The following is a 12,376-nucleotide window of genomic DNA, read 5'->3' on the forward strand; positions in this document are numbered from 1 at the left end:
AGAAGTTTTTGAGAGGCTGCCTGAATCATATGTACACAATTACATTCATACCGTTTAATCTATTTACACGTCCCCTCAACAATACATGAGCACCGTACTCGCTGCTTAAGGCAGGCACACGAGCATATCCCTGAGCTTTGCAAGCACAACATCCTGTCGCTCATCGTTCACAGTCGTCTTGTCAGTGGCGTCACCAATGCTGACAGAAATGTAGCATCCATCCTCAAGAATAACATCCGTCTCGGTGGGCAGGCGGTCATCACCGCACCACTCAGTATCAGGCTTAGAAAAGACACCAGGGTTGATGCGGCTCAACACCCACTTAAACTTGGATGCGTCGGTGCACTTTCCCTCGACCTTGGGGAAGTTGACGTTGAGGAAGACGTCCTTGGGGAGGTAAGGCTTTCCAGAGTCCACGACCTTCTTGACCAGCTTGGTGGCCAGCTCAGCGTACACAAGGCTGCGAGCGGGAACAGGGCTCGTGTTGAAGGCAGTGTTGCCGGAGGAAGCTCCAGAGAAGGCGATCGCCGGGATGCCAGCATCGTGAGCTGCATAGCAGGCAGCGCCGACAGTACCAGAGAAGGGCACCTGAAGCCAGAGGTTGGTACCGACATTGGGGCCAGTAACAGCCAATTCGGGTGCAGCACCATCCCACAGACCAGGGCCAAAGGTGTCGATACCATACTTGATGGAAGTGACAGGGAATGAGTTGACCCAGTTGAGATCAGGACGCTTGGGGTCAGAGCCGACAGGGCCGCTGTTGGCGGGACAGCTGTTATACTGGCATGCCTCCTTGCGATCCTTGGGCTTCTCGTCGCGCGAGCCTGACTACGTGTTAGTGCATGTTAGCTCTGTTTGTGATGTAACTTACTGCTGCCCGACTTGTTCTCAGCTGGGGCTGAGAGAACAACCTCGTAGCCGGCCTTGTTCAGGGCATCGTTGAAAGTACGGATGTACGACTCTGCCCAGCCATCATCATTGGATTGAACGATTCTCACTGCCTGGGCGGCAAGAGGCAGAATAGCCAGCGAAACGAGAGACTTCATGATGATGCAGTTGGACAGTTGCAGAAAGACAACGAGGGGAAACCAAGTAAGCTGGCGAAATAAGCTTCAGACACGAGGTGCAGACACAAGCTTTCATACTACACGATGCAACACCCAAACCTATATAGCTTCCGACATAAGACGGCCATTGCATGAACTCATCTAACTCTATCCTCGACCGAGCACCAATACCTCGCGGATCGTCCTGGCACTCTAAACAAAAGCCACCAATCAGCGCTCACCACTTCCCTTGTCAGCTGGCCCCATGAAACCCCTAGGTCATGCCCACCGCGCCATCAACCACCCCACGTGCCATGCCATTGGCCTAATCAAGATAAAACAGGAGCATCATCCTCAGGCACGTTGGCCGCCGAGTGGTGAGTGACCCCGGGACTACCTATGACTTGCAGAGAAGCTCCGGCATGTTTGTTCGCTTCAGGATAACGGGCCGAGCCGATTCGGTGAATGATGCATCGGCAAAGGTTTTCTTTTTGGCATGTTTCGGTCGCGATTAAGGTGAAGTGGTTTTCCGGGGTTGTTTATCGCAACTACCGGAATCGGGGCAAGAGCCGGCGCCGTTCGGTGGTTGTGGGGCAAAAGGCCGGGGTTGGTCCCGGAGGTTCTCCAATACGGCAGGTCCACCGGGTTCCGTCCCTGAGCTACGCTTGCACGAGGCGATAGTCGTACGGTCATAGGTAGAAACTCGGGTTAGTATATTCAATAGCTCTATTACGTAGGTGACCATATAGGTAGTTCGGAAACCAGGGTGATGATAGAGTTCTCGCTTACCCTGAATCTCGGACGGTGAGGGAAGCATTCACATGTTTAACACGAAAAAGGGGGGGGACTGGATTAGCTGGAATTGAGTATTGCTTTTCTGGAAGTTCTAGGCGTGTGCTCGATGTGACACAGAGCCAAGTTGATGATGTTGTGAGTGTCTGCGTGCTAGTTAGTAATATTGGTGTAGTTGGAGGGCCCACCATTTAGTGGTGACAGATTGGATAGAGCTTGATGATTATACAACAAAGACAAAGGAGTTACTAACAGTGTAGCAAGGGCTAATAGTAGACAGACAAGGTAGTAGACAATACAAGTGATAATACCAATACCCTATAGTCAAGTCAATTGAGTACTGGGATTGATCAAGAACTATAACGGCTTATTTTTAAAGGTGAAGGCCATCAAATATATCAGCAATGCGCCAGCCTACCTAGGAATGCATATCTCCCTGGTTAAACAAAATCTGCTATGTTTGCCAGCTCATGTGTGTTTTCAGAATCTGGGGCCTATGCTGCTTTTCGAGGCGGTCGTTTGCCGATCATCCGAAGGATTATATGCGCCTTTACTAATCAGCCTCTTCGCTACAAGCACGATCCTTGACCGCTTGTCCCTGAGATGACTGCATAAGTGTTGGTGATCAGTCTCTTCAGATTGGCCGGAGTTAAGTAGTCGCGAAGGGAATTGCCGAGCCCCGAAGACATGGGTATAAGTTGTGAGACTTGGGGCGAAGTCAATACAGAAACACCATCCTTTATTCCTCCAATTAGAACCTCAATATGCTCGTTCTTATAGCTGGCGCAACCGGAAACCTCGGCCAAAAACTCATTGATAGCCTTCACTCTCATGGTCATCAAGTCCGCGCCCTCGGTCGCAACCCGTCCAAACTCGAGCCCTCTCGCCGAGAGAAACTGGAAAGCTTCGTTCAAAGTGAGGCTTACTATGACATTCCGGCTCTAGATCGTGCCTGCAAGGGCGTCGAAGTGGTTATTTGCGCGTACCAGGGTATCCCTCAATTGCAGCTTGAAGGCCAGCTCCTCCTCCTACGTGCCGCTGAACGAGCTGGTGTCAAGACATACGTTGCCCACTGCTGGAGTTATGACTGGAGGAACATGAAACTTGGTGTTCAAGAAAGTTATGATCCATTCATATCTTTCAGAAATCACGTGGACTTGTCTTCGAACCTGAAGCCGATTTACATCTTCACTGGAGTACTGGCTGAGGTACTCTTTTCTGCGCCTGGCCATGGCCACTTTAGCCCAGCGCACAATGGTGTCTGGGACCCAGAGAGCAAGACGATGGAGATTTGGGGAACAGGCAAAGAGGTCTGGAATTGGACTACCGAACGAGATGCTGCAGAGTTCACCACCGCCATCATCGAGAAAGATGATGCGTCTCAAGGCGGCGACTGGACTGTGTGTTCGGGAAGTAGCACACTCAAGGAGCTAGCCACGATATACGGCAAGGTTAGGAACTGCAAAGTGGACATTCGCATGAAGGGAACTGTGGAAGAGTTGCGTGAAAGAGCTCTTGAGGCGAGGAGGCAAGGATCAAGACGGAACTACTGGCCGTATATCGGGTGGTTCTATCAACTACACACCGTTGACGGGACCTGGTCTCTTGGAGAGTTGGACAATGAGAGACTGGGAGTGAAGACTACAGGGTTTGATGAGTTTCTGAGGAAATACCCAACCCTCTAATATCAGTCTCAGGTATGGCTGGGCGCCTAGGGTCTTTGATGTGCCAAGCTGTCCGGGGTATATTGATCATCAACTTAAAATTTTGAGTATAGGTAGCTGGAAGTCTTGGCCTCTCATATATCGCCCTTGATAATGACATGTCTCACTCGTGATGAGATTGTCTCAGAATCGCCTTATAAACTTGTCTAGACAAGTCCTCGTGGCAGACTGAGCAACTGCAAACTGTAACTGGCTCACCGAAAGAAGTACGAGACTCTACCAGACCGGCTGTCTTCTTGGCAATGTGCCTTGGCCAAAAATATTCCATTTTTAGGCCTGAATGAAGTCATAACCACATCTGGGCCAAGCACAATATTCGTAAACCTTGTCTCCCAGCCCACTCGGAAGCTATCCAAGAGTTAATCGAGGCGGTATCGAGGGCCGGGACTCTTGGCTCGACCCTTTCGCCACAGATGCCTTATCTGATACTCGGGACTGAGCACATTTACACGCAAGAGGGACCCAGCAGACCTTGTTGGCGCCAAGCTCGACATTTTCTCCCTTTTTGAATGACGACGAGTCGGGTGTGCACTGCCACCACCGACTACGGGCCAATCCATTGCCGAGGCCGCGCGGCCATCCTAGGCTACCGTTTCTTTAAATGTTGGGCGGCGACCCTAATTTTTGATCCGCGAGGCCGCACCAACTGAGGCCTGGAGAGTCTGCGTAGCTGTTGACTATGGCCTGGTGCTGAGGAACGGGTGTAAGTGATCTAGGTACGTAACTTACAGTTTGCTAACGTCTGCACAATCAGAACTTTACCAACCATGCTGCAGATTATATTAGCTTTTACTATCATTCTCCAAGACTACAGGCCAACTATAGCTCGAACCAAACGACGTCTCATTCGACGACCGCCGTTGATGCCCTGTTCTGGATACCCCGACCCGACTGGCGAAAGCAACCATGGAAGAATACGTACCGGAAGCGAGCCGCGATGGACCGAAGCCACACCTTAATGTCAAAGCTTAACAAGCTAGCCAGTCAGCGATCAACCACGGGCACGTGCTATCAAGCTCCTCTACTCCACCCCGGGCCCAACGATCTCGGGCTTGTACCCTGGGAATTGCGCTGTCAGTCACTGGGACTGTCTGATTGGCCAAAGCTCTTTGTGTTGCCAGTACGTAAAACAAAACGAGATGCTGCTGCGCCTTGGAAACATTGGATTTATTGTTCAGCGGACGCCATATCGGTACGTTTCTCTTTCTGATTCGGTCTCTTTGCAGACGGAAGGAACTTGGCTGGCTCCTTCCTCCTGAATATCCCCCTTTCCTTCCTCTTTGGGCCATTGCAGTCGCGTGCCCACTTTCCGCTCTTGCTTCAACCCTGTTATCTCCCGTCTTTCCTCCCTGTCTTTCTTTTTCCAACTTCTCCTCTTCAACCTCTTTGGCCTCTCTGCTCTTCTTGATCTCTTCTTTTCCCGCCGATCCGGCCGTGATCTACGAGCGAACTACATGGAGATATCTTAGATCTATCTCCGACGCTCAGTTCATTCTACTCTGAGCAGCTTCAGTCGTAACTACCAGCCAGACACCAAAAACACCAACCACCACCTGAACCAAAACCTCACCAGGTTGTTACGAACCATCAGGCGCCGGGACGTCATCCCGGGCTTACCTTTCGGTTGGCTGGGCCAGTATGACGCCGTTGTGGATCTATGATGGATCCCTGATTTCCCGACATGAGCGAACTGTCCGAGCAACTCGAGGGCCAACGAGTTTTTGTCAGGGGAGAATATTAATCTGTGCCGGAAAATTCCAGCTCACAGGATATTCTGCCTTGATCAAAATTCTTTATTTTGCTTGATCTATACGTTTGCTGATTCATCTATAGTTTTTCTTTCCAATCTCGCGCCATCTTCTCTCAACCACTGCAACTCCGTCGTTGGCGTTGAGTCGTTGGTCACCCAAGACGTTCCCCGGAGAAGCCTTATCTTTGCATTCCCACTGCATCCCCGCTCAGGACCAAGGGTTTCAGCCGCCTTCGACAACCCGTCTCGTCGGACCCATTGGCTTGCCAGGCGGCCTCCCGCCAAGACCTTGAGGTCTAGCTGACTTATATCAGGCTGAGTTTCAATCTCTCGAGTTCCTGGTCTGGACTTTTCCTAGACACTGCTAGAGATGTTTCAATATTGGGACAGGCATCCCTTCGACTTGGCCGGCGGTCGATAAATCCTCTGTCCACACCGTTCGGTTGAACTCAGTCAATCCAGTTGATTGACCTCCTCACCCATCCGAGACCCCGAGGATCAAACTTCTACGGTTCGTCGTTACGCCAAGCACCCCGGTACTTCAGATCGAAGAGCGCACTATGGACTGGTTGATTGCACAAGTGTGTAAGAGACCACCATCGACGCTCGCACGATATCTGGGATTCGCCACGCCGTTCGAAGATCGTCTTGGCAATGGATCTGAGTGGCAGGGCCACAGGAGATGTTGAGAGGCGAACGTTGGGATCTAGTGGATCTCGAAGCTTGTCTAGACGACGTCAGATTACCGGCCTGGAAACCGAGCATCCAGGAGCCTGTGCGTACCACGAGACATATGGGCAAAGCTGCTCGCCACATGGTATTATTTGTATCAGCCCCTTTTGCTCAGGGGGTCCTCTCATCGTGTACACGGAGTACCGGCGACCTCTGGACAGCGCCCTTGTCACCACTTAGCGCCGGATTTATCGAGTCAGATTCCCTGCGGCCTGGAACTTCCGTGACGAAGCTGGGTGCTGTCCCAACCGGAAGGTCGAGCGGTGATCTCGAACCGTACTCGTAGCTCCGTGGAGACGTCGAGCTCAATCGGCTGGGGGTCGTATGCGAGGAGGTGGGTGAGCTTTGCCCTACTACTGGCGGACTCGGGACGAGGAGGCTATCTGTGCGGGAATGGGTACGATGGTGCTTGCTGGCACCGGGTTCTTGCTGAACACTCGCATTTGCGAGGACTGACAGTTTATCGAGGGGGTTAGGTTCTGGCCTGCTCTGTCCTAGGACGAGTGCGGGCAAGACTGGTAAGGCTGGCGGTTGAGGTCGAGGTTGGAGGAGCGTTTGTCGTTCGATGGGTAAAAGTTGTGGACCGCTGGAGCTGGATGATCCCGACTTGTTGCCGTCTCTTCTGATTCCTACGATTGCGTCGACGACTTCGCGGGTGCTGCTCTTTTCAGCGATTTGGGGAGGCATGTATGTTGACCTGATGGGATCTGCTGACGGCGGTCGAGACAGGGGTTGAAGAGCCATCTTGGGCGTTGTGCCGAGGGCAGGCGGCTGACCAGCGGCTGACTGCGATAGGGTGGCCTTTGCGGCATCGGTAGCGGGTTGATCTGGGAAGCTCTGCAAGAACTTGTCGATATCTTCGGCGGTGACGCCGTGGTAACCCAGCAGGATCCTCAAGCGCGAGTTCTCGACGGCGACGTTGCGAGCGGCCTGCTGCATCTGAAGGGTGGCCTCGACTCCTTGACGCTCATAGTCTTGGAGCTTCTTCTGCAGGCCTTCGACATACTCCTTGTGACGTGCACGGGAGCGCCGCTGGTTGTCACGAATACGGATGGCGGATGGGTTGTTCGAACCCTCCTTCTGCAGGGCAACGAGTCAGAGTTATGGGCGAGGCCAGAAGACTTGCTCCCCGAGACCAAAGACTCACCTTTCCTCCCGTCATGGCGGCACATGTGGTTCATTGATCCAGGTCTACACTACGAGACGGATGCAAAAGACATGGACAATCGGGATGAGATGTGAGCTCTTCTTGATGTACCTTTTGACCTGCCAAGTCTAGGACGCGCGTTGACGGCCGAGCTCCGAGTTCTTGGCAGAGATCCATGTCCTGGGAGGTGCAGATCCAGCTGCCGGACGAAAGACGCTAGCGCCAGGGAGGTTTTAAACATACATCCAAGCATGGCAACCCTATCACGACTTCGAGCATGCATTGCTCAATAAGACGCCCTTGGCGCCAAGGCTCTGGGGGGGCCTTGAGACGCCGTCACTATCGGAAGCACAGGAACAGGACCTGTCTCGAAAACTCCTGCCATTGTCATGAACAGTCGGCCGCCCATGAGAACAGCAACGTTACGACAAGCAAGACAGCAGACAGTGGAGACATTGGTCGAGGTTTGCGCCCTAGCCTCCCTTGAAATGATAGCGAAATCCCGAGTTATTGCAGGGGACGGTCGGTCTCTCTGGGCTCTGGGTCTCTGGGCCTTTGGTTGTGGGATGCCCAGCCGCCCAGACGCCCCATATTTTTCAGCGCATTGCTGGGCTGGCAACTGCTGCGCCACGGTCTGTCGGGCCAGCCGACTGCCAAGCCAGCCTCTCGGCTCTTTCTATCCGGTCGAGGTGCGATGCCGACTATCCAGGGCGATGAGTGTCTTGTGGTTTGGGTCCAATGTGCTTGGGGCAGAGACGGTGACAGGTGGATTTGGCTTGACCTGTCTTGTCTGGGGTCGGTGAGCTCAGGGACCAAAGACAGTCTGGACCCGGAACATTTGCCAAGACCCTGCTCGAAGGTTCGCTTGCCGGCGAGTTGTCACTGACGGGACGCCTTTCGCTGGAGCAGGTCTGGTGAGTTGAGCTGGCTGACTACGCATGCCACAGAAAGTCTTGGCTGTTGAGGCAGGGCAAGCAAGGATTGCTTGCCTGGTTGTTAGCCGTGACAGGCGACAGCAGCCCTGGGAGGTTGCTTACAACCAACTCCTGGCTTGCTTGGGCCCTGCTTGGGTCCTGTGCGGACGGAAGAACCCACTATCAGCGCAGCGACTCAGCGAGGTCCAGAGTCTCGACCTCAGCAGCCAAGGCTTGGCTCCAACTCATGGGACTATAGAGCAAGTCGTACGGAGAGATTAGTGTGCCGTGTTTCCCAGATGCCCCCGCGATTGCGCTTGGCAGCGTCTCACAAGGAGACAGGCAGCGAGGGCCAAGACGAGCGTTTCGTGTAACAAGGCCAAGGTGAGAGTAAGCAGAACCCTTGAGCTTGCTTGCACAATGCCACAAAGGATACCGAGGTTTGAGCAAGAAGAATCAGATCAGTCCACCACACTGTGGCCCGCGTATCCGCTCGCTTTGGTGTTTTTACCGACTAACGTAGATGGCCGTTTGCAACACAAAAAAACAAGAGCAAATTGGGAGGGTTTAATTGGCAGTTTGACAATTTAGCCAGCTCTGCCACATGGCAAGCCCATACCAGATTTGTATGTGATTTTCACAAGTACCGATAAACTCCCCGCGGGCACCGAGCAACGGCACCAACAATGAGTGACACCACAGACAGGCATTGGCGACGGATGCAAGACATTTCAGCTTGTAGAGTCAAAAACATGCCCGATTCGGTATTATCTCGTCTGGCAGGGTATCGAGCCAGTATTTCCCGATCTGGCTAAGGGTATCATATTACGCTTTAAAGACCATTCATCTTCTCCTTTTCTTTCTTTCTTTCAACCTCTGCCCAGAACTGCTCTGCCACGTTCACATCTTTCCAAGACAGGGTCGTAGCCATGTCTTGGCGTGCTTGCCTCGTGCATGGGCTCCCTCCTTGCCAGCCTCACTTGAAGAGCCGCTTTCCCGTGCGTGTCGAGAAGCGGTCGACACCATCGGCCTGTTGCGCATGCCAGAGCTGCTGCACGCCCACTCCGCGGCTTTCTCCCGACAGCTTGTAGCGACGCCATGCCTCACGCAGGTGGTCAGGACGCAGGGGCCCGCGCTTCAGGTCTACCTCTTCTTCCTCGGCGGCTGCATCGTTGTTGGAGGGGGGCGGTGTTGGGAGCTCACTCTGCTTCTCTCCTGTTGCTATCCACTCGGCCTGCACGTTGCGGGCGGCCTCGATGATCTCACCAGCAAAGAGCTTGGCAACGGCTTTGACGGCTGTGCTGACGTTTTGCGGAACGGATTGCGACACGGTCGCGTTGACCACCTGCCGTAGTCAGTAAAGGGAAATGCATCATTCGTAGGCTGTGGGTGTGCCATACTCGTTTGACGACAGAATCGGCGAGCTTGGCTGCGCGCCAAAGCTCGTATCGGTTATACTGCTGGCTGTCGAAGGCCTCAACAAGCATTGCACGTAGACGAATCTCCTCTTGCTTCTGCTCCTGTGTCCTTGCAACCACATCCTCCAGCGCCATCTCTGCCTTTTCGTCATCTTCGTCGTCGTCTTCCTTATCTCCGCCCTGTCCGCTGACGGCTGTAGGAGCGCGGCCTCCTACGAGGCTGGGTGTCTGCTCACGCGCCTCATCCTGCTTCGCGTTCTTTGCCTTCCGGCCGCGTTTCTTCTTTGGCGCGCCGCTGGCCGTGACGCTTACTGCGCTGCCGCTCACGTGGGAGGATGCGTCAACGGATGGGGAGCGAGGGTACGGAGATCGGGCCTCTGGGGGGAAAGAGGTCTGGCGGAGAGGGTGGTTGACTGCGGCTGCAGAGTTGGAGGTTTGCGAGAGGTTCGAGGGCTTGCGGCGCTTTGAAGGGTTGTTTACGTCGAGGGTTGACGAGCGTTTCTTGTTGGGGATTTGCGCTGGTGATGGGTACGGAGGCGACATGGCTGAGGGGGAGGAGGCGTAGGGAGGAGAAGCCATGGTTGATTCGAGTTTTGGTTGATATGGAGATCTGGCTGGGCTTCGTGCCAGGTGCGCTGATGTTTCGATTGGATGGAGTATGTAGTCAAGAAGAATCGCGAGAAACAGACTAGTGTGAGGAATCGACGGTCGAATGTACAGTGATGAGCGAGGATTAGTTTCGATATCGGCTTCGGGATACAAGGCCGAGATGAAGACGCTACACACGGAAGAGGATCCGTTGCGCGTCCTCTCCCATGTTCGGAGCGTGATTGCTGCGAGATCACGTGATATCACACATGACCGGAGTGCGGCTCCATCTTCCGTTTTGCTGATTGTGCCGGAACCCCACTCTTTTCTGATTGAGCAATTGGATTGCTTGCAATTGACGACAAAGCGGGCTAACAATGGGGATTGTAGTTGACATGAGCTGAAGTGTTTTCTAGCATTGGAGAACGAGGGGGTATTGTTTATTTTACTGTATGAAATCAATTGTTGGCGATTTTAGAAGCTGCTTCCGTATTTGTTTTATACAACAAGTCTTTGAAGATACTTTGCTAATTGTAAACAACAAAGTTTTCTACAAACCCGTGACGTCAAGCGGTTTCCGATAAGATAAAGAACCGTAGAGCAGCTATGAAGAAAAAAAAGTCCCGCTAGACCAAACAGATCAAGCGTCTACCCCCCCATGATCCTTGAATTTTGCTCCGCCCCGGCCGCCGATGGCCGGGACCTCTCCTCCAAACTCGAATGGACCCTGACTCGAGCGATACATCACTTCTCTTCTTTTAATCGCTTGCTGGTCCTCTTGCTCTTTTCACTCTTTATCTTTTCATCGTACCGACTACTCTTGCGCGACAACAACTCTAGTATCATAGCAATGGCTCCTTCAGAAGACGGCGTTCTTGTCGCAGCGAACAAGAAGCGCCCCGCCAGCGTCTCGGGGTCTTCGACCGGTAGCAGCGATGATTCGAGCCGTCGCAAGAAGCGTCGCGATCGCAAGAACGGGAGCAGCAAGAAGCGAAGCAACGGTGACATTTCCGTCCCTGGTGCTTTTGCGCAGCGCCGCAACAGTCTTGCCAAGGCCTCGCGGGATCCTCGCGATGAACCCCTCCCCAAGAAGAAGCGCGCTGTTGCAGAGGGCGCTGTCGTCAAGACGAGGTCGCCTAGTCCCGTGATTGACTTTGATGGTCTTAGTAGGCCAAGTATGTTCCTCCTTCTCCTGTCTTTTATGTCTAGCTAACATCGAGGTAGGCCACGGCACCCGAGAGCGACGAGAAGAGACAAAGGAACAAGCCGAGCAGCGCCTCGATCGCATGCGCGGCGCCGTGCGCACGCTCCTCGAGTGCGTCGGCGAAGATCCCGACCGTGAGGGTCTCCTCGACACGCCCTCGCGCTACGCCAAGGCTCTTCTCTTCTTGACCAAGGGATACCAGGTCAATGCTGAGGATATCGGTACGTTGATTACGCCTTGGGGGCTGAAGTGTAAGATTTGCTGACTGGCTTGTGATAGTCAACAATGCCTTGTTTAGAGAGGGACATAGTGAGATGGTTGTTGTCAAGGATATTGAAGTCTTTGTAAGTTGACGAACTCTTCTTGTCGAGATGTATACTTACTCTCTAGTCCCTCTGCGAGCATCACCTCGTCCCCTTTACAGGCAAGGTAAGCACACCATCCACCCCCCAATACTCCTCATCTAACGCCTTTAGATGCACATCGGCTACATCCCCAACGAAACCGTCATCGGCCTCTCCAAGCTCCCCCGCATAGCCGAAATGTTTGCCCGCCGCCTCCAGATCCAGGAGCGCCTCACAAAGGAAGTCGCCAACGCCATCATGGAGATCCTGAAACCCCAGGGCGTCGCCGTCGTCATGGAGTCGAGCCACCTGTGCATGGTGATGCGCGGCGTCGAAAAGACCACCACTTCCACCATCACCAGCTGCGTCCTCGGATGCTTCGAGCGCAAGTCCAAGACGCGCAACGAGTTTCTCAACCTCATCGGCATCAACCGATAAAGAGATTGAAAACAATAATTTTTTGCATTTATTCGGCGTTTGGGGGGTTGGATACTTTTACTTCATTTCAGGGACGTCCAGGGACAACAAAGAAAGAGAAGAAAAAAGAGCCCTTGTCTTCAACAATTGGACATGACGAAAAGCGCCTCCTCAGTTGAGGCTATCTTGGCTACATCAGGTGGAGGGGAGGCGTTTACAGCATTTATTGTTTGTTCCCTTAACTTAGACGTCCGGGCTCAACGCCCTGGAAAAAGAAATTTGCTAGGTAGATTGCTCCTT

General features: G+C 53.2%; 4 protein-coding genes and 1 pseudogene across 5 annotated transcripts, besides 1 other annotated feature; 2 read left to right on the top strand and 3 right to left on the bottom strand.

Annotated features, from left to right (window-relative positions):
• Positions 1-105: 105 nt before the first annotated feature.
• NCS57_01171700 (SurE domain-containing protein) lies at positions 106-1,046 on the bottom strand (the record flags this gene model as incomplete). Its single annotated transcript, XM_053061421.1, has 2 exons — positions 106-824; positions 872-1,046. The coding sequence occupies 2 exons, from the start codon at positions 1,044-1,046 to the stop codon at positions 106-108; spliced, it is 894 nt and encodes a 297-aa protein (XP_052909807.1).
• Positions 1,047-2,602: 1,556 nt separating this feature from the next.
• Positions 2,603-3,523, top strand: NCS57_01171800 (NmrA domain-containing protein; the record flags this gene model as incomplete). Its single annotated transcript, XM_053061422.1, has 1 exon — positions 2,603-3,523. The coding sequence occupies one exon, from the start codon at positions 2,603-2,605 to the stop codon at positions 3,521-3,523; it is 921 nt and encodes a 306-aa protein (XP_052909808.1).
• A 2,632-nt stretch (positions 3,524-6,155) lies between these two features.
• Positions 6,156-7,206, bottom strand: NCS57_01171900 (uncharacterized protein; the record flags this gene model as incomplete). Its single annotated transcript, XM_053061423.1, has 2 exons — positions 6,156-7,124; positions 7,192-7,206. 2 exons carry the CDS (start codon positions 7,204-7,206, stop codon positions 6,156-6,158), a joined length of 984 nt encoding a protein of 327 aa, XP_052909809.1.
• Positions 7,207-9,081: 1,875 nt separating this feature from the next.
• On the bottom strand, positions 9,082-10,405 carry NCS57_01172000 (TAFII28 domain-containing protein; the record flags this gene model as incomplete). The annotated part of the gene is made up of 2 exons (XM_053061424.1): positions 9,506-10,405; positions 9,082-9,450 (listed from the first exon to the last, which is right to left on the bottom strand). The coding sequence occupies exons 1-2, from the start codon at positions 10,100-10,102 to the stop codon at positions 9,082-9,084; spliced, it is 966 nt and encodes a 321-aa protein (XP_052909810.1). The 5' UTR covers positions 10,103-10,405.
• Positions 10,406-10,952: 547 nt separating this feature from the next.
• NCS57_01172100 lies at positions 10,953-12,097 on the top strand (annotated as a pseudogene). Its single transcript has 5 exons — positions 10,953-11,286; positions 11,336-11,536; positions 11,595-11,659; positions 11,706-11,744; positions 11,792-12,097.
• Positions 10,953-12,097: a sequence feature.
• Positions 12,098-12,376: the final 279 nt, after the last annotated feature.

This window comes from Fusarium keratoplasticum, chromosome 9 (assembly GCF_025433545.1).
Source record: "Fusarium keratoplasticum isolate Fu6.1 chromosome 9, whole genome shotgun sequence".
Lineage (NCBI taxonomy): Eukaryota > Fungi > Ascomycota > Sordariomycetes > Hypocreales > Nectriaceae > Fusarium > Fusarium keratoplasticum.